Source organism: Arvicola amphibius, chromosome 12, assembly GCF_903992535.2.
Source record: "Arvicola amphibius chromosome 12, mArvAmp1.2, whole genome shotgun sequence".
NCBI classification, from domain to species: Eukaryota; Metazoa; Chordata; class Mammalia; order Rodentia; family Cricetidae; genus Arvicola; species Arvicola amphibius.
Window position 1 is genome coordinate 136974714 of NC_052058.2, and position 20640 is coordinate 136995353.

The 20640-nt window shown below is 52.4% G+C and overlaps 1 protein-coding gene across 1 annotated transcript in view; it reads left to right on the forward strand.

Annotated features, from left to right (window-relative positions):
• Nucleotides 1–18275, forward strand: part of Apba2 (amyloid beta precursor protein binding family A member 2) — a 174002-nt gene extending 155727 nt beyond the window's left edge. The window contains exons 6-13 of the mRNA XM_038313844.1: nucleotides 1515–1660; nucleotides 4073–4159; nucleotides 5415–5600; nucleotides 9282–9461; nucleotides 10650–10862; nucleotides 11887–12006; nucleotides 14346–14486; nucleotides 17297–18275. Coding sequence (XP_038169772.1) covers nucleotides 1515–1660; nucleotides 4073–4159; nucleotides 5415–5600; nucleotides 9282–9461; nucleotides 10650–10862; nucleotides 11887–12006; nucleotides 14346–14486; nucleotides 17297–17368 — 1145 coding nt within the window. The 3' untranslated portion in view covers nucleotides 17369–18275. The remainder of the gene's footprint in view (nucleotides 1–1514; nucleotides 1661–4072; nucleotides 4160–5414; nucleotides 5601–9281; nucleotides 9462–10649; nucleotides 10863–11886; nucleotides 12007–14345; nucleotides 14487–17296) is intronic.
• Nucleotides 18276–20640: the final 2365 nt, after the last annotated feature.

The following is a 20640-nucleotide window of genomic DNA, read 5'->3' on the forward strand; positions in this document are numbered from 1 at the left end:
CAGAGCCCCCAGAACATCCCTGTAGCATGGCTCCTTCCCAAGGGTCTCCAGATGGAACTCTGTCAGCCAGGTCACATTGGCTGTCGTGGTGAAGGGTGTCAAGTGGTCATTGGACACATCCCCACCTCTGGACACAGGCTTGAGAAAGGATGGCCTCCCATCCTCCTTGACTCATCCCACTTACCTACAGAGTTCTACAGTGGGGCACGCTTTGTCTCCAAGGACGTGTCATGGTGGGGGAGCTCAATGGCTTTATACTGGTGTAAGGGCTATGCCAGCAGACCGGAAGTCACTGGAGCATCCGTCCATGCAGGATGGTCAGGGAGATCCTGACCAGCAGCAGGAACAGCATTGTAAGCCTATACTAGGTTGCCTGTTGGCTAACTGTAGTCACCTAATATTATAAATAAAACTTTAAGAGAGGATACACCCTGCCCATTCATTTCCATTTGCCTGCCTCAGCATTTGTATCTCAATGCAGAAGTCAGCCCTTGCAACAGACAGGACAAGCCATGAAGTAGTCACCATCTGTCCCTTACAGAGCCTGTTAGTGGACCCCACACTAGAGCTGCGATGCCCGGATAGGAACCATGAACCACTAACCTGCAGTCTTTAATGCTTTGATTTATTAAAATAACAGTCATTCCTTCCTTGATGTCTATGGAGAACTGGTTCCAAGATCCCTTTGGCGGCCAGTCTGCCGCTGCCCGTATCCTTTGTCGTTTGCACACCCTCCCTCATGCTCACATTTATCTGTGCACGCCTTTAAAGCACTGATGACAATAGGCGTGCTATGTGAACACGGCTCCACTGTAGCTTCTCAGGGAATAACCACAGCGGAAAGTCTGCGCTTGGCCTAGCATGGATACAACCATCTCGGGTCTCACTTCATAGTGCATGCTCTGAAGGTCACAGACACAGGGCATCCGCTGTGCCTTCAGGGACAGCTAGTCTTCAGCCGCAGTGCTCAGAGCACCAGTGTCCTGGGACGGTTGAGGCGGAGCACACCATCAGAGCATCTGTGTCTGTGGTTCTGCTGACATAGTATAGAGGCAACAGATAGAATCAGGGCTGTGGTGCCCCGCTGAGGCCTGGTTTGGGTGGGATGAGAAGCTGCGGGCTGGCAGCAGACTGAACAGGGGAGGAGAGAAAGTCCCCAAAGAGTTCAACATGGCCCTTCATGTACCTCCGTGAAAACGTGGGAAGTGCTGTTGTGTTTGGAGGCAGTCCTTTCTGGGTCACAGCAGGTGCATGTCACCCTGGAAGCTGAGCTTCCCTCAGAGACAGTCGACTGGGGTAGAGGTCCCCTCATCACACCATTCATGCAGAGCCAGCCAGCCATGTGTCAGTTGTGTGACTTGTACTGGCCTCCACTGGGCTGCAGGCCATCTGCACAGCTCCGTCCTCCCGCTCCACCATCCTGGTGGCTGTGCACCTTTTGCCGGGCGGGGCATGTGAGCCCTTGGTTCCTGGTGGTCCTCTTTCAGGACGTCACTCACTCTGTACCTCCTCAGTTCCAGGGCCCTGTGAGCCAGAAGACCTCATCGATGGGATCATCTTTGCAGCCAACTACCTGGGCTCCACCCAGCTGCTCTCTGAGCGAAACCCTTCTAAAAACATCCGAATGATGCAGGCTCAGGAAGCTGTCAGCAGGGTCAAGGTGGAGTACTTCCGGACCCTGAGGGCTGCTTGGGTGGGTCCCTGGGAGGGGAGCTCTGAAGCGGGGACTACATTGGGCTTCTGAAGCTTTGTCCAACATAGAAAGGAGGCATGGCCCAGCATCCCAAACCTGTAGCCTGGCTGGCAAATGCTCAGCTGAGCAGAGTCATCACTAGCTCCTTAAATGTGGTCCAGTCACTGGGAAACAGTATTTTAAAGATAGCTGACACTTCTAAAGCATTCCAGTCTTTAAGCATATTTGCTTGGAGCCTTAAATCTGGTCCCTACCGTGTATTTTTAGCACCAAAGTGCTTCTAGAAGCAGGGAGAATACATCAAGTGTCACTCAAATGCATAGCCTCGAGGAAAACCGACACACTCAATGCTCTGTAGGCTTTGGGGCCTGTGTGGTTTTTGCCAGCAGGTGATGATGAGCAGGCGGAACATGAGACCATACCGGGGAAGCTAAGTTAGATCAGGGGAGGGGACATGAGAATATGAGCTCATGTCCCACCCACCCTGGATAAGGTGGAGCCTGAATATACTGTCAGCCTGTGGGAATGAAGAGGAACAATGCCTTCCCCTGCCCCCACTACACGCTAATCTCCTTGGATGGAAGCAGAGGGCACTATGAGACCATCTATGCTGATGAAGATATGCAAAGCAGGGAGGTCTCGGGAGCCTGCCCCGTTGGGCCTTATGGCTCCTGACCCACCTTGGCCTTTTTCCTGGTCCCTCATCCCATCCTCTGGTCTATGGAGTGGTCGACAGTCATTTCTACCCCTGGGAGTAGCAGGTTCTCTTTATTGTGTGTTCTCAGCAGGGTGGTGACTGTCCATTGGTCCCTGCAGGGGACTTGCGGAGTTTGAGTTTTCTCTGTTAAGCACAAGGCTGGAATAGCCTTGCCACAGCTTCCTTCCTGATGTTCTTTTCTCTTCCATGCTGCTCAGAGGGTGCAGAAGGCTGCTAAGATCAAGAAAAAAGCGGTGTGTAGAACCCATGCGAGCCTGAAAGAGCGGTGCTTGTGTGCGTGCGTGCATGCGTGTGTGCGTGCCTGGCTTACTTTGTGCATGGGGACTTCTGGTGGGAATTCAAGGACTACCACAGAGCATAGGTTTTTCTTCTCTGTTAGGAAAATGCTGGATTTGGGGATGAAGCCATATTGCTTATTTTTAATGAGCTTTTCTTATCTACTGTCTCCCAAGTCCTGGAGCATGGTTCCTGTCTACAGAACTCTGTTTCGCATGGACACTCCTGAACAGGACATTTGCTTGGACAGCGTAGAGTGTCTAGTGCTCGGCTTGCCTCATAGTGTTAACTGCTTTGTTCTGATATTTGGGCCGTTAATTTTCACCCACTAAACCGTGACAAAGAGTAGTTTGTCTTGGAACTGCCCTCTCTCCCAGATGTGGTTCAGTGGAGAGCGCCTGCCTAGGGAGCAAAGGTCATGGTATGCACACCTAAGAAGAAATAGAAAAAAGAAGAAATGGGAAGGAAAAGAAAAGAGTTTAAGCCTGGGCAGACTTTCAAAACTTAGGTTGACAGTCATTGGTTTGTTGACCTGGTCATTTCGTAAATGCTGGTTATGTTCTATGTACTTGTATAAAACTCCAGGAAGCTTGGTGTCAGAGGGTCTTGGTAAGCCCAGGGGAGACACAGCTCAGTGGCTTGTTATCCATTCCACTTTCTTTCCTTACATTTCCACCACGAGAAATTTAGTTTCCTGTGTCCTCAAATTGGCAATATTCTCTGGGGCTGTGGCCAAAGGACCACACCTGCCGGGCTCCCTTTCCCAACAGGAGAAAACAGAAGGGGGCGGGTAGGAGATGGGAGGATTCTATCTCAGTGCCACTGTGAGGTAATTAGTATCTTCAGAGGTGTGAGAAACAATTAGAAGCTGTCCTGCTTAGGGCCAGGCCTTGAGTAGCTACTTAGCTCCAGAGCTGAGCCGCTTTCAGTGGAGACCACAAAGTGTGACAGTTTCTCCTGCACCTGCATGTCGCTATCAGGAGATGCCCAGCCATGTCTTCCGTCTCTCCTGGTGGTCTTTGGAAGGGTGACCATGTGATTATGGACATTTAAGTAGAAAGGAAGGGCTTAGATCTGAAGCAAGCTTCTTTGAGAACATCCAGCAAGAATTAGCCAAGGGACCCTGCTTACTGCTGGGGGTGGGGCAGTAAGACCCCCGCCAGGCACCTGCTATGGCAAGCTGCCTCTTTCCCCTGTGCCCTGTGCCCTGAGAGCTCGCACTCAGAAGGGGACTCCCCACCACGCATGCGTGCAGGCTTCCAGCGGCCGCCCCATTTTGGTTTAGTGTTTCCTTCCATGTCACCCCAGGGTCGCTAGAGGACAGTATAAGGCAGTGAACTGTGGTGGGCCTCTGGGGTATGACCACATCTGTGGTTCTGTCTTAGAATTCGGAGGGCGATGCCCAGACGCTGACAGAAGTAGACCTCTTCATCTCCACCCAGAGGATCAAAGTTTTAAATGCTGACACCCAGGTAAGCACCAGACAGACAGCTGTCCCATCACGATAGCCAGCTGCTGCGCCTGGGGACTTGGCAGAGCAGGCGTCCAGCTGCAGGAGAGCTTTTCTCGGGAGAACTGTGCTTCTCTTCCTGGGTTCAAGGTGCTCGTGCCAGAATGCCGTCTCCCAGGGACAGGGGAATGGGCCATCGAGAGCTAGTGAGTTTATTCCAAGTCGCTGTTTAGAGTGAACTGGAAAGGAGCGAGCAGCAGGACAGTGGTTTGAATGGAAAATTGGACACTGGCAGATGGCCGGAGGGTGGCGACAAGGTGAGCGGGTAGAGGCTGAAGTGACCAGGCGTGGCCAGGGACGGTGAAGCCACTACAGTGGCAGCTTCTGTCTGAGAAGCCAGAGCTGGGGAAAGATTGGGGAGCTTTGGCTAGTGGCCAGCGTCTCAGATGCCAGTGTCTCACTGACGAAGACTCGGCCCCTACCTTCCCAGTGCCATGGCTGATGAGCCTCCTCATAACCTTGGCAGCAAATAGACCACTGCCTAGTCAGGCGTATGCAAGGCAAGAGGAAGAATCTGTGCAGAGGAAGAGAACTCCAGAGGTCAGAGCCTCAGAGACACCAGATTTCCCTTTGTGACAGGAGAACAAAGGAACAAAAGAGCAACTGATTCGTTTTTCAGAGCCTCTGTGTGCAGCCTTGTTAGGAAGGGGTCATGGGCAAGATGCCCAAGGAGATTCCCATCAAGTGACAAAAGACATCAAGAGTAATGGGCCTGGCCAGGGACCACTATGGAATCTTGCTGACTACAGGCAGGCTCGCTACTTCTTCTTCTAACTTGTGGCAAACTCATCATTGGCTTTGACACAGGAAAGCCGGGAGGACGTGGAGTCAGCCTGTGTGGAAGCATACGTGTTACTGGGATGCGCTCCAGCACATGGATGCTTCTCCACCATGGCTGACTAGCCCTACCCCAGCCCACTTTGTTCAGGACCATCATGAAACACTGTGTCAACTAGAGCTGTGGTCCTCAGCAAGGGCTGCTTCAGCACCCCTACCCTGATATTTTTGGTTTTGGTTTCCAGTGGGTAGAGGCTAGTGATACCACTATCATCATCCAGTGTACAGGACAGCCCTGCCTTCTGCACTAGAGTGACCTGCTCCCAAGGTTACAAAACTCCATGTTAGCCTGGTTGTTCTAGACGAATATTCTCGGTGCTCTCTGACGTGGCCTCTCCTCCTTAGTGCTCCCTGATGTGGCCTCTCCTCCTCCCTGGCAGGAAACCATGATGGACCACGCCTTGCGCACCATCTCCTACATTGCAGACATCGGGAACATTGTGGTTCTGATGGCCAGACGCCGCATGCCCCGGTCAGCGTCTCAGGACTGCATTGAGACCACGCCTGGGGCCCAGGAGGGGAAGAAGCAGTACAAGATGATCTGTCACGTGTTTGAGTCAGAGGACGTAAGTAAGGCTAGGATGCTAGGATGTGGGGTGTGGGGAGCTGGCTGCTCTCCCGAAAGCCAGCAGCCACTTAGCTCCAGAGTCCACCCTGAGAGGAGTCGGCGCCTTTCCTGACACTTGTATCTGTGAATAAACAGGTTTATTTCCCTTCATAGCACGGATGCTTCCAGAGCTGTTAAATACATCACAACTATCTAACCAAAGAAATCATTCTGCATAGCCTCTCACTCTGAGATAAAGTTCATCTTTCCCTAACTTTTCTCTTATGAAAAAGCACATGCTTACATGCCAAGGATGCACAAATGCACATGCTTACATGCCAATGATGCACACATTCACACGCTTACATGCCAAGCATGCACACATGCACACGCTTACATGCCGAGCATGCACACATGCACATACTTACATGCCGAGCATGCACACATGCACACGCTTACATGCCGAGCATGCACACATGCACACGCTTACATGCCGAGCATGCACACATGCACACGCTTACATGCCGAGCATGCACACATGCACACGCTTACATGCCGAGCATGCACACATGCACACGCTTACATGCCGAGCATGCACAAATGCACATGCTTACATGCCGAGCATGCACACATGCACACGCTTACATGCCGAGCATGCACACATGCACACGCTTACATGCCGAGCATGCACACATGCACATGCTTACATGCCAAGGATGCATACATGCACATGCTTACATGCCAAGCATACATAGAAGAATGTGTCTTCACCAAGGTTATGTAAGTTTTGCCTTTGCTGTGTTTTTTTTAAACCATGTAACAACTTAAAACATTTTTTTCCAAATTTTAAATACCATAGCTGTAAGATCCTAGGGTGTCCAAAGCCTGTAATCCCAACTCCTCTGAAGCTGAGGCCGTGGGGTCATGTGTGTCAATCAGGACTGCCAAACAAACAAACAAAAACAACATCAAGAAACCCAAACAACAGAAACAGAACCTGAGGTGACCATGGGATGGGGGGCTCCAGTGTCTCCATGGGGTCCTTGGTCTCCAGGAAGGCTGTGGTTGAGCTGTTATCTTTTCTCTGTTGACCTTCTGTGAAGAGGGCATTCCAAGCTTTTGTCAGTGGTGGTGATATTGTGGGAACACCGATCTCTGAAGGGGCTAAGACATGCTCCTTCACAGGAGGGCTTGCAAGCATTACTGGATCGGTGTAGGGTCCGGGTAGTTCAACATTTGAAACACAGTGTAGAATCTTTCTCTGAAAACGAGGTTCAGACCAGGGTGTGAGAACTGTTATCTCTTCCCTAAGTCATCAATTGAAAGTGCTTTGAAGCAATGGGAGTTTTCCACTAGGAGCCATTCATTTCTTTCTGTTCAGGCCTGCTAGTGCACGAGTGTGCACCGCCGTGTGAGGTTCTGTGCACAGGTGGACAGACATGTGTGCTTGGGCATGTCCTAGAGAGCCGGTGTGGTCGATGTCAAGTGAGATGTAGTGTGAGCAAGAGACAGCGAGCAGTGGGGCTTGTATGCAGATCGTGGAGGAGCAAGGAGTGGGAGGGGCCCAGGCACAGCCGGGGCAGACGTCTTTTGGTAGAGACTGAGGTAGGAGCTATCTCTGTGACCATTAGCTCCCAACCACCAGGCAGGAGATCGAGTTGGGAGTGCACTGAAGGTAGAGCCCAAATAATACTTGATGGAGCGAGAAAAAAAAAACTGCTCTAGCTATGTTGGGCACCCCAGAGCAGCCGCTCAGAGAGGGGACACAATGGTAAGCCTGTCCAGGAGGGCTGCTGAGGCCTGGGTGCCCCTCTGTAAGGTAGGATTCACTGCCCTGGGGCTAGGGCAAGGCTGGATGCTACTGCAGAGATGACTGTGGAGATGTGAGCCAGGAAGCCAGGAAGATGTGAGCTAGGCACGGCCTCCTCCTGACTTCTTTAGGACCTTGAACCCACCTGCAGGAAGCCAGCAGGCACTGAGGCCCTTGCACCCAGCCCTCAGTTCAGCTGGGGCCTTATAGCGGCCTATACCCTCAGGCCTGGCTGGGAACTGGAGCAAGCAAGGAACTCTTGTGGGAAGGGCTAGAGCGGGGCCTCATCTAGTTGGCTCCTGTCAAGGCAGGAGGGAAACCAGGACACAAGGGGAAGGGGTAGGGTGGGAAGGCATCAGGGGAGGTAGGGACAGCAAGGGCAGGTAAGGACAAAAGGGGAGGTGGGAACCAAAGGGGAAAGTGGGGGACAGCAGGCAGTGCAGACTCCATGGCTCTATGGATTGTGCTCATTCCAAATGGCATGTCTGACTTGAGTCTCTCAGGCATTTCCTTGGGCTAAGGAGAGGGCACATCTTACAGCAGGAAGAGTGGGTTGGGGGATGGGAAGTGCCTCACAGAACAACCTAGGACAGTGGGCAAAGACACCTGATGCCATCAGTCTGCCCTTCCCAGGTAGAGACAAGGGTTTGGCGGTGGGAGCACCGAGATCCCGGCCCTTCTCCTTTGTGGGATGGGTAGCACTCCTCCCTCTGCTGTTTCCTCTCAAGACCTCCATCTGCTCCTGCACCAGTTCCTTTCTTATCCAGGCCGGCAGTGCCACCTAGCGGTTCCTGGGCTGCCGCATCCACCCACTGCTAATATGCTGATGTGGGAACAAAAACATTGTTGGGCAGGCAGTTCAGCCTAGAATCAGTGAGTATTTTTAAAGCAAGGCCTGGTGCGGAGACTATGATCCATCCCAGCTTGATTTTAGATATGCTTATTCATTCAGAAGCACTTAAATCAAGCATTGTGCAGAGGGAGAAAAAGTTGAAGCCAGACCCCCTGTACTCAGATCATACTGAACCAAGGTTTTGGGAATCACCCTACAGAGTAGGCAATGGCTGGTGTGTGGGAGGAGAAGCAGAGGGGGACTTGGGCTAGGTGGAGCTCACGCAGCAAGGGGGTTGGGAGGGGGAGGGAGATGCTGGATTTGCTATGCACTGAGATGTTCCCAAAAGTCCCATGACTTCCTAGGGCTGCATAGCTTAGAGCATGCATGTGTGCTCCAGGAGATGGCCTCTTTAGATCCTGCCTCCCGGTGTCCTGTTTGTAGTGCAGGCAGGGAGGCTGTCTGTCATCAGCATCCAGGCTTCCATACGTTTCTTCCTGGGGCGGAGAAGGACGTGATCTTCTCGAGAACACGGAGTCTGTTCTGGGTCCCAGATCCATGACTTGTGGCACTCAGCTTGGCATACCCTTCCATACCAGAGCATTGTGGCACGCATACCAGCCTCCACCTCTTAAGGGCTTCTAATTCCAGAGATATAGAATAGACAGCTAACCATGTAAGTGTCACTCCAGGGGGTGGGGGTGGAATCTCATCTCTGCTTTTAGAATTAAATAGGCAAAATAAAAAATATATTACAGTTCCTAATTAAAGCAATAAAATTTTGTATTTAGCAAATCCTTCTACTTTGTCATTTTCGGTGAGTTTACAAAAGCCTTGCTCTGTCCCGGTATCTGGACTTGAGGTAGCATAGACAATAGAGATCCTCATAATGGTGGCCTGAGATGGAATGTGAGTGACAGACCGCTTTAGCCAGCCTAGATCCCTGAGTCATTGCCTTAATTGTTTAAGCCCAAACAAGGGCTCCTTTGAAGGCATATGGGCACCTAGTGGAGCCTGTGTATCCATGCTTTGGTCTAGCAGGCTTGTTCCTCCCACAGGCCCAGCTGATAGCCCAGTCTATTGGGCAGGCCTTCAGCGTGGCCTACCAGGAGTTCCTCAGGGCAAATGGAATCAACCCTGAAGACCTGAGCCAGAAGGAATACAGCGATATCATAAATACCCAGGAGATGTATAATGATGACCTCATCCACTTCTCAAACTCGGAGAACTGCAAGGAGGTAAGCCACATTGGCTGAGGATCCCCAGGGGGTGAGCCACATCGGCTGAGGGTCCCCAGGAAGTGAGACACATCAGCTGGGGGCCTCCAAGAGGTAAGCCGCATCAGCTAGGGGTCCCCAGGGGGTGAGCCACATCAGCTGAGGGCTCCCAGGAAGTGAGCCCCATCGGCTAGGGGCCTCCAGGAGGTGAGCCACATTGGCTGACGGCCCCCAGGAGGTGGGTAAGCTACATCAGCTGGGATCCCCTCCAAAGCTCATTCTGCTAGACCCTGCTCTCCAAACTGAGCCACCAAAGAGATGGGCCAGGCAGCCTGGGTGTGGGGCTGTCTCAATGCTTCCCCATCTCAGCCCGCCAGACAAGGATGGGCTCAAGGTATCACACTCACCAATGTGTCCAACACGGGGTCCCTCAGAATGTGTCTTGCTCCTGTCGTGGGGCTGTGCATGCAGGTGTGAGATGAGACACTTGCAGTGGAGACAAAGATTCCAATCAGTCTTAATGGCCCCGAAAATGTGCATTTTAATGTTGTTACCACTCGGCTTAGCACAAGGAGATATTTCTGCAAAGCTCACGGGAGGCATCTTTAGAATAGGGAGCCTGGGTGAGTCGGCAGTGAAATTCTGGTAACAGAAGCCCTAGCAGGTCCCATAGGCCTTCTTTGGGGGCTTCGGAATGAATGAGTCTGCTCTTTGGGAATTAGCGAGGGGATGATTTTGTGTGTTTATTGGAGGAGTGAGTGAATGAATTACCCTGGAACCTGGTTGAGTGCATGCCCGATCCTGGCTTCTTGAATGTGTGGCGAATAGTTAGACATCGTTAAAGCAAAGAAGAAATGGGACTTTGCAGATGAGAGTAAAGGCTAGACCATGGGATAGCCTCAGAGGGCTTGGTGGGTGGGAAAACTTCAGGGACCGGGAGCCATGCTAGTATCCCAGAATCCCTGCTGAGTTGGGCAAGGGAAGAACTCCTTGCTTCTCAGTTCCCAGAATACTCCTGGGCCCTAAATAGTGTTAGAAGCTGGTGCAGGGTGAGCCCAGAGGAAAGGAAATTCTCTCAGCCCCAAACCTTTCCTAGCTGAGATGATAAATGGGCCTTTGTAGGACAGGATCCATGGGACCAAGGCCAGTTATGTCTTTCCCTGGATTTGGCTACCAGTGTGCCTGCTCACAGTGTCCTCTCTCTTGCAGCTGCAGCTCGAGAAGCACAAGGGTGAGATTTTGGGTGTGGTGGTCGTGGAATCAGGCTGGGGCTCCATCCTGCCCACTGTGATCCTGGCGAATATGATGAATGGCGGCCCTGCAGCTCGCTCAGGGAAGCTGAGCATTGGGGACCAGATCATGTCTATCAATGGCACCAGCCTGGTGGGGCTGCCCCTGGCTACGTGCCAGGGTATCATCAAGGTGTGTATTCTGGGATCCTGTGCTGGTGGTCTCCTCAGCCCCGCTGCCCTTGACTCATGACCCTCACTTGAGACTGAAGCCCAGAGAGACCCAGGGATGAGTCCACGACAGTCAGCTGATTCCAAGAGTAGCACATAACCTGAGCTTCCCCAGCATAGGAAAAGGAAGGTGTCATCTCACTCCTCAGCCTGCTGTGCCTGGGATATTTCCAGGTTAGCCCTGCAGGGGGCACGTCTGGAAGTTTTCTTTGTTAGAGCAGCCTGGAAGGTGGGCTGTCTTAAGTGGACATGGTACTGGGAGGCTGGTGCTCTTTCTGACCACCTGACCTGTGAGCTTGGGGCTTTGAGAGGTGCCAAGGCAGAGGAACACATGTAGGTGGGGTCAGGTCTTCATACGACACAGTTCAATACTCAAGGTAGGGGGTACTGGTTTTGGTAGCAGCACTTCAAGCTATGCTTGACTCCCCGTCCTTCCTAACCATGAAACTAGAATCAGCCTCTCTGGCCTTTGAACATGAGGAGCTTTTCTAAGACCAGAATGCGACAAGAGGCTTTACGAGCCTACCTAGAGTAGCCTCTATCCAATGGGACAGATACCTACAGGCCCAGCCTGGCTTTTTCAGAGCTACGTATCCTGGGAGCCCTGTATGTATCTGCATCTCTGGGTGAGTTAAATTGCAGCCATGAAAGGCCAAAGCACTCTGGCCTGGGGTGCTGGGAGCAGACCTGTCCTCTCTACAGCCTGGAGCTGCTCTTGGTTCCTCGCTAGCCTGTCCTGATGCTGTCCCTGAGCCCCCAGCGCCTGCTCAGATCCTCGCTGAGCTGGTGTGTTCCTCTTGGGGAGGTCCATCTGTGGAGTGTTTTTGAGTACACAATGATGTCTTCATCGCCCTCGAGAAAAGAAAGTTCTTTTGTATACAGCCTGGTGACAGCCGCTCCCATACCCCCAGAGTGTGACCCTGGTATTCAACCCCTCAGTTCCTCTTCACGGGGATCAGCTAGTGACATGTCCCCATGCTCTGCAGGGCCTGAAGAACCAAACACAGGTAAAGCTCAACATTGTCAGCTGTCCCCCGGTCACCACAGTCCTCATCAAGCGTCCTGACCTCAAGTATCAGTTGGGCTTCAGCGTGCAGAATGGAATCGTGAGTCTACCCCACACTCCCTGCCCAGGCTACCCACTCCATGTGTAGCGGCTGGGCACTGAAGGATGGGCTGCCGCTCTGTCTAGGGAGAGCCGACCAGGCCAGCTCTAGGGAGAACATCCAGGCCAGACAGATCTGGATAGAATATGCTGGCCAAGGCAGACAGGGAGGGCCAGTGTGTGGCCTGGGATCTGTCAAACATAGACCAGTGTTCTCTTGAGGTGTATTCTCATCAAGTGCTTACTTGTAAGGGGAATGGCAAACCTTGTCAGCTATTGTAGCCTGGACACACACAGCCAAATGCTGGAGTCATTCTCACCATGCTCAACAAACAGATCGTTATTTATTGTTTCATTCATTCATTCATTCAGCTCATTTGCTTATCCATTCAGCAGACATGGGTAAAACCCCGGCTCCCTGTCAGGCTCTCTGTCAGGCACTAAGAAGACAGGAGGTCTTCCTGGAGGAAGGGATGCGGGGCCAAGCATCTACCTGCTTCCCGAGCATAAGTTCTTCCAATTGGACACTATCTTCTCTGACTTGCTTGGCCAACATAAACTCAGACTCATTGGTTTACCTAGTGTGAAGGTCCCAAACTGAGTCCACTAAATGAGTACAGAAGGAACCTTGTGCCTGATTGCTTACACAGCTGGGAGAGCTTCAGGGTGACAAGGAGAGCATTTGCAGGGAAGACAAGGCGATGTGGCGGCTCTCCAACGACCCTGCAGAAAAGTACTAAGACAGCATTCTAGAAAGACAACAACCAGTGAGAGAAACTGTCTGCCCTGATTGCTGTAGGGTCACAGAACCTGGGCAGTGTCACAGGTCCCTTTCTGTTTAGGTCATATAGCCTGCAAGGCAGATTGTGTACCATGGGGCTGGAGAGGGGGCATTGGTAAGAAGTAGGGGGGGGGGGCTCTGGCTTGAGCCTGTGGGGGCTGAGTTAAGATGAGTGAGAAGAGAAGGAGACCCCTGTGGTGGGCCAGGAGGGATATGAACCCCTTCCTCAGAGGCCAAGGCAGAGGGCAAGGTGTGTGTGTGTGTGTGTGTGTGTGTGTAAAACAGGGGTGCTGGAGGCACCAAGGGGTTTGCGATACCCTATCACTGAGGAGGCCTGTAGGGTGGAGGGAAGCCTGTTGGGGGCAGTGAGGTATGTGGTAGAAGTTTAGGGGTGCAGAGTTCAGAAGTCTGACTCTGAGGGGTTTGGAGTTGATGGAACAAATGTATAATTTTGAGTACAAAATTGTTAGTCTCCAAAGGTCATGGGGCACGCGCGAGGGGGTTTTGAGGTTGGCTGTGTATGCTCTAACTGTTCAGTATGGACTCCAGGGAGTCTCCAAGCTGGAGACTTCTTGACTCCTTGGGAGATTCTGTGGGAGGAGAAAGGAGGATCCACATGGAAATAGCCTTAATTGGGTCATGTGGGGCCTGTCTGCAAACTAATGTGTTGTGCTTGGGGTGAGATGAGGCTGAAAATGGGGAAAGCACTTATGCAAAACCAGCCAGGAGGTAGGCAGGCTTCTCCAGGAGGCTCAGGGGAGTCTCAATCACCATGCATAGCAGGGAGGAACTAGGCTCCCTGCAGGCTCAGCAGGAGAGAGGGGCTGGCCAGCCACTGGTGGGTGGGTGGGTGGGTGGGTGGGTGAGTGGGGGAACGACTGAAACAAGCACCTAAGACCTTACAGACAACTGAAATCCAGGTAGGGCTGGGTGCCTCAGGGACACCCCGGAGCTTCAAAGACTCCTTTGACAGGATCCTCATCATTGCTCCTAACTGAGACCCAATCCTCAAAACCTGCTCCTGCATGCCCCATGGCCTGGCTAATTAACACGATGCTTCCTAGGAAGCAGCTGGAAGGAGGTGTGTGCCTCTCTTCCCTTTACATGACACGTCCCTCTCCTCTCCATGGCCTCTATGGATTCCGCTTTTCTAATGCCTTGGTTTTTAGTGAGTTTTGTGAGTGAGTGGATGCAGTACCACTTTCTGGCTCAGTGTCACTTCCCCAACTCCATGTGTTGCTTGAGAGTTTATCAGCGAACTCTCTATGAGGTGGGAAAGGGTCGGACTGACTGTCTTCCTCGGAAGAGCACTAGGGTGTGGCTGATGGAGAGGTGCTTGCTCCAGGCAGCAGCAGGAAGAAGCTTCCTGACACCCACACTGTGGCGCTGGCTCTTCTTTTAAAAACCACACTCTAACTCACAGATGGCCTCGCTCATGAGTCACGAGTGACACTTCGGGTTCCTGCAAAAGTAGCTTCTCTTCCCATATCTTTGGGACACAGTGGAACACATGCAGGGTGTGGTGGCCATGTGTGTGCTGACTTCACCTGTCCCCATAGATCTGCAGCCTCATGAGAGGGGGTATTGCCGAGCGAGGGGGTGTCCGCGTCGGCCACCGAATCATCGAGATCAACGGACAGAGTGTGGTGGCCACAGCCCACGAGAAGATAGTCCAGGCTCTGTCTAACTCAGTGGGAGAGGTAAGACTCTGACCCGGCCCCAAAGTCTATCATGTTCATGATGGCGTCCAGGATGACTGGGCTCCTATTTTTTCTGTCTGACAGCCAACCTGTGGGCCATATGCTATGCTCTGAGGGAAGTAGCCCTTTCAGGACAGCCTGAGCCTGTGGGACATTGGACCCACTTCCACATGCTGTCTCATGCCCTGCTTTAACATCTGTGACCCAGCTACCCTCCAGTGGCCACTGGATGCCAGCTGAGAAGCACACCATGTCCCCACCTCACAGGGTCCGTGAATAGGATGAGCACAATGGGTGTAATGCTCTCAGACTCTCGGGGCAAAGGTCACTGGGCAGAGGCCACCAGGCACCGTTCCCAGCACCTTTTCTGAACAGAATCCTGCAAATCCAGCCCCTAGGTCAGGCGGCTCTGGTCACCTCATAGCTGCTGTGTCATTCATTGCTGTCCCTCGTGCCCAGGGTCAGGCTGCTTTTCCTTTCCTGTTTCACTAGTCTGTAACCATCTCCTAGTTTAGCTCCTCTTGGGTCATCTCCATGGTAACAAGAGAATGGCCAAGAGGGTCCCAGTGGAGGGGTGCAGCTGTCCTCAACAATCTCCTAAGTGAGCATCACAGAACATGGTGTGGAGCAGGCTAGATTGGGTGATGCCACAGTGCACAGAACAGAGACTTAGCCAGTATGGGCGAGGTTTGTGAGATGAAGGTGTGTGTGTGTGTGTGTGTGTGTGTGCGCGCGCGCGCGTGCGCGCGCGTGCGTGTGAGATGGTGAGCACGTGTAGTGAGGAGAAGTTGAGGTGAAGGTGTGGGTGTATGGATGTGTTTATATAACGTCTGGGAAGTGTGTTTAGTAGGGGTATGTATGACTCTGTCAGAGTAGGTATGAATGTGGGTGCTAGTGATTATAGGGGTGTCAGTACAGATACACGCGAGTTTGTGGTGGGTTTTAATGTGTTCAAGGATGTATATGAGAACATGTGTGTTAAAAGCGAGGTGTTTGTGCCAGTGTCCATGTAGGTGAGTGACTAGTTTGGGACCTGTGCACGCGGCAGTGGGAGAGAGATGGAGCACGGCCACAGGTGTGGGCGAGTGGGGGTGGTAGTGTGAATGTGGGTGCATGGGAATGCGTGGGTGAGGCTGTGTTTGTGATGTGTGCATACATGTACAAGAACGGGTGTGCATGAATGCAGGTGTGTGTGTGTGTGTGTGTGTGCGCGCGCGCGCGCGCGCACACGCGAATAAATGCCTTTGTGAATTTGCGGGGTAAGCATGGGCTTCTGATGTGTAGAGTGGGGGCATGCGAGCCCAAATACATCTGCGTACGGGGGAGTGGGATGAGTGTGCCAGTGGGAATGGTGGCAGGGTGGTCACAGTGAGTGGGACCAAGGGTTTTGAGAAGGTGTGGGTGCTAGGACAGAGGGTGAGACTGGTGCTCAGCAGAAGCGTTGGGGGAGTTGGGTGCCAGCTGGTGTTTGGTTGGATTCTAAGGTCCCTGCCAAACTCCCTCTGGTGGCCACCTGGTGACCATGCAGGTAAAGATGGTCAGGGCCCCTTCCCTGTGGGCAGGGAAGGGTGTGAGCTGCTATTTCCTCAAGGTATCCTGGTTAATGTTCCTCAGTGACAAAGTGAAATACCGGGGCCAGCACATTCCTTGGGCTGGCAGTAGTGATGGCTGACTCTCAATGAGACGACAGGAAGGAACCTTTGGCTGCCTCTTAATAATGTCTTCCAAGAAAAGAAAATCCAATTTTCCTAAGTAGACATTTAGAAATGACCGCCCACATGGGAGTGCTTAGCTTCACACCTAAAGAAATCGATCCTGTGGAGGCATGGGCCTGGGACCCCAAGAAATGATTCTGCCTTCTCAGCATAATTGATACCCAAGGAGGCAGCAAAGAGGGGGTTGAGTGAGACTCCATTTAGCTTGTGGGCTGAGGCTGTTTCTTCCCAACTGGGGGATTAAAATGTCTGCCTGCATTTTCCACTAAGCCCAAGCACATTTGGAGACTGAGTCACTGGTAAGCAAGAGAAGGAGCCCTCCCCCTCCACGTTGATTGTGGGTGGGGTAGAGAAAGGCTGTCCTGGGATCTGGAGGAGCTAAACCATGAACACAGCCAACATCTGCAGATTTTAAACTGAATGAGCTGGGCAGAGTGAGTCAGGGTTTGCTTGCCTGGGGCAGAGTGGACCTGCGGGGGGGGGGGAGGGGGGCAACTGAGACCCTGGCAGCCTCTGCAAGGACACAGCACAAGCCGAGTCCAGGAGCATGGCCCTGTGTAGAGGACTGGAAGACGAGATGATGAAGCTCACCTGCTCTTTGCTTTCAGGGGCTCAGTGTCTTCCTACATCCCACCGCCCTGGAAGCAATTCCATGGTTGGCTGGCTGTATACCCAGACTATGGAGAGCCAGCAAGGGCAATCAGGCTGTTAAGAGCATTTGTTACTTGCTCCTCAGAGGATGAAGTCTTGGGACAGCTTGTCTTTCTGGCCTTTTCCTAGCCCCAGAACTCTTGTATCACCCAGTGTTAGCATGTACCCCTGACGGACGCCCAGCATCCTCCTTGTGGATCTGGGGCGGGTGGGGTGCCTGCATCCTACGGGCAAACTGCAGTCACCATCGGAAGTCTGATGTTTCCTTCTTCTGGTGTCATGTGATGAGATGAGGGGGAAAGAGAGCTGCACAGTGCACAAAATCCTGGAAAGGGAGCAGTCCCCCACCTCAGCCCCGTCTGTCCCTCTCAGAGCCCCCCAGGAACTGGACAGCTTACTTGATTGGGAAGTGGCGAGCAGCTCAGCCTTCCTCTCTGCTTACAGATCCACATGAAGACCATGCCCGCGGCCATGTTCAGACTCCTCACAGGCCAGGAGACCCCGCTGTACATCTAGGTACAGCCAGCCTCGCCATGGAGCAGGGACACCAGGCAGACCCACCTGGGCCCAGAGGAGCCAGAAGCCGGGACAAAGCCCTGACCCCTCATCCCATAGCCCAACCAAGAACTCTGGCTCCCCCGAAGGGTGTGTCTTCATCACCTAGTTTTCTTGTTTTGGTTTGGTTTTTGGTTTTGTCACACACAAAAAAAGGTATATCCTTACCAAGAGGGAGTTGAGGGACAATCCTTTGTGACACTTAGCGTCCTTGGCCACATTCTCGTCACGGCTGATGAAGGGTGCTCACAGGTAGTTCTGTGTGGTGTGCTGTGTTTTTCCTCCCTGAGGCTACGGAATGTGAATGTGGTGCCCGCCCCTGCGGCTGTGAAGGGAGCCCTCTGTGATGCAGCTGCAGCCATCTCCTCCCTTTGGCTGGGACACTTGGGGTCCAGCCGAGTCCTAAAGGACCCGTAAGCTGGCATAGCCTCCATCTGCACCGGAGCAGGGGCAAAGCTGGCTCCTGGGACCCCGGATGAGGCTTGTGCCGAGTATGGGAACCTGTGATTGATTGTAAGTATTTACGCAGCAAGGGGATACTCCCGAGTTAAATAAAAAAAAAAAAAAATGATGGTCACAATGCCAAAACTCCATATTTATTTAGCAAATGTTACTGTTTGGACTTTGACCTTGGCAAGCCATTCTTCAGACATTTAGGTTTTCCTGCGACCTGTGACCACAGCTGCTTCTCCTCTCCTTGCCTGTTCTGAGTCCCCTGAGACCCTGTGAATTTCCCTGGACATCCTCATGTGGACTCCTTCTCCACCACAAGGCTCCCTGTTGAGGGGGGCAACATTTTGCCAGGAACAAAGGCAGAAGCATGGGAGACATCCCTATTTAAAAAAAAAAGTTACGTATACCCCGTAGCCACACACACACACACACACACACACACACACACAAAGCAAGCCCACAGCAGAAAACCCCCACCTCCTCCCTTTCTGAAGGGAACAGTGAGAGTTGCAAATTACTTGTCCAGTGAGGTGCTTGGCCATCCCGCGCGCGCGGAGCAGTGTTTGTGTGTGGAGCAGAGCACAGTGGCTGGCTCTGCTCATTAGCAGTCAGTGTGACCTGACATCATTTTGTCTGGCAGTCTCCTTTTTTTTGGCTCAGGCCTTGAAGAATACACTGTGACTTAAGAAGCCTTATTACACAGTAACTAAAGCTTTAGGATTTACTGTACTCGAGGAGTAACCTGTGTGTTGCATGCAGCCGACCCTAGGAAGACTTCCTGCATATCGCTAATAAATCTGAAGTCATGACAGAAAAGCACTTGGTGTGCCTCATTTGTTGGCTGAGCAGGCCAGGCGAGCCTCTGTTTCCAGTTGGGATAGTGGCTCTGTGAGTCTGTCTGTGGTCATGTCACCCCTCTCTGGTCTGGAGCCTTTGTAGCTCTCACAGGAAGTTCAAGGGCAGGCGCTAAAATCACCAGGTGTCATCGATGGTATCATGTCACCAGGCCAGCTCCAGGGTCCCCACTCACCTGCTGCATAGACAAGACGTGGCTGTGGATGTCTGCTAACTACATAAAGGAGCAAGTAGAGACAGGCTTCTCCACATCTGCCACCTCTGTGTGTGAGCACGTGAGAGGAAGTTGGCCCGCACCCCTGGCATTTCTCCACACGTGCGATACATACATGTAGACTATTAACACCTGGGCTGCTTTGTACTTGCTCAGTGGCCACGGGGGGGGGGGGAACTATTGCCTGATATGGGTGTGGGATTGGGGTAAACTTGGGGTTTTTCTCAGGATGTTGGGGTGGGAGATGTTGGCAAGCCAGAGTCTCTGACCGGCCATAGCAGAGCAAGTCCCACCGTCGTGAGCTGTCGGCCACGTGCTTTCATTGCTCATGATTCTGCAGGGACCTCCTCGGGGGCCTGAGCCATGTGCTCCCTTCACTTCTGGCCATTGGGGCAGGTGAGAAACAGCCTCTCACTGTGAACTCTGGCTCCAAACAGGGGCAGTGGAAAGAAACAGCATCAGAAATGCAACACAGAGGTCTCCCCACTCCCCAAAGACAGAAGGCCCAGAACAAAGAAAATGCTTCCCCGTGCCGACATTCAAAAACTGCTACCTAGATGGCTTGCGTTCTTACAGAATGAAAAGAACAGTCCCTGGGGTGCAAGCTACAGAGCAGAGGAGCTGGCACCTGCTGCCCGCCCAGCAGAATGCTCCTGTGTGTCCTGGACAAGCATGTGTCCGGCTCTGGGCAGATGCACTGGGATGAGATGAGGGTACCACATCCACCAACTGGTACACAGTGGGTGTGGGGTGTGCAAGTGTTTTCTTTCACCTGTGTGCAGGCACAAGTGACCATCTGTGCATGTGTGGAATGTTATCCTCTGTCACACCTAATCTTATCTTTGGAGACAGAGCCTTTTACCGGAGCCTGGGGCTTGCTCTTCCAGCTGGGCTGGCCACCTGGCAAGCAGCCCCTGGGATCTGCCGGTCTGCACATCCCAGCAGTGGGGCTACAGGATCACCTCCTCTCCTCCTGGAATCCAAATCAGGTCGTCATGATTGTCCAGTGAGTTCTTTACCCACCCAGCCCCTGGCACACAAGTTCAGGACCTTAAATGGAAGACATCAGATTATACCACACTTTCAGGTTCTTTTGAATGTCAGGTCCACAGAGGGGCAGCTGTGGTTTGGACCTGTAGGCACAGGGGACTGTCTTTGCTCCTCAGTCCCTGGCACTGAGTTTTGGGTGGACAGTTGTGGCCCACCAGATCCAGTCCCTCCAGGACCCTCTTAGTCCCAGTTAGACCTCGGTGACCAGAAATACTTTTTATTAAAACACTGATCATTATGAAAACACCTTGAGGTACATTAAATAAATACAAACTTTCAAGTTGTACAAACAGGTCTCTGGGGGCCTGAAAGCAATTTCTGCATCAGCTGCAGCTGCTCTAGCAGAAGGGGAAGAGAGAAGACCCGACATGAGCTTTCTGTTCCAGGGTTGGTTGCAAGCATTTCATTTCATCATGGCCTCCTTGAGACCTTTAGTCCTTGTGATGGGGCCTCCCACCCTGCCTTCCTTGAAGTAGAGTTGATGCCCACAGTGGGTTCATATCAGCATCTTCCTGCCCCTAGGCAGACACGTGAAGGATGTCTTAGAAGGTACTGGCCGTTGTTATTTTATTTGTTTGTTTGTTTTGTTTTGTTGTTTTGGTGATGGTGATGGGACAGGACCAGGCAAACTTGGAGTGAGAACATCTCCTCCCAAATGATG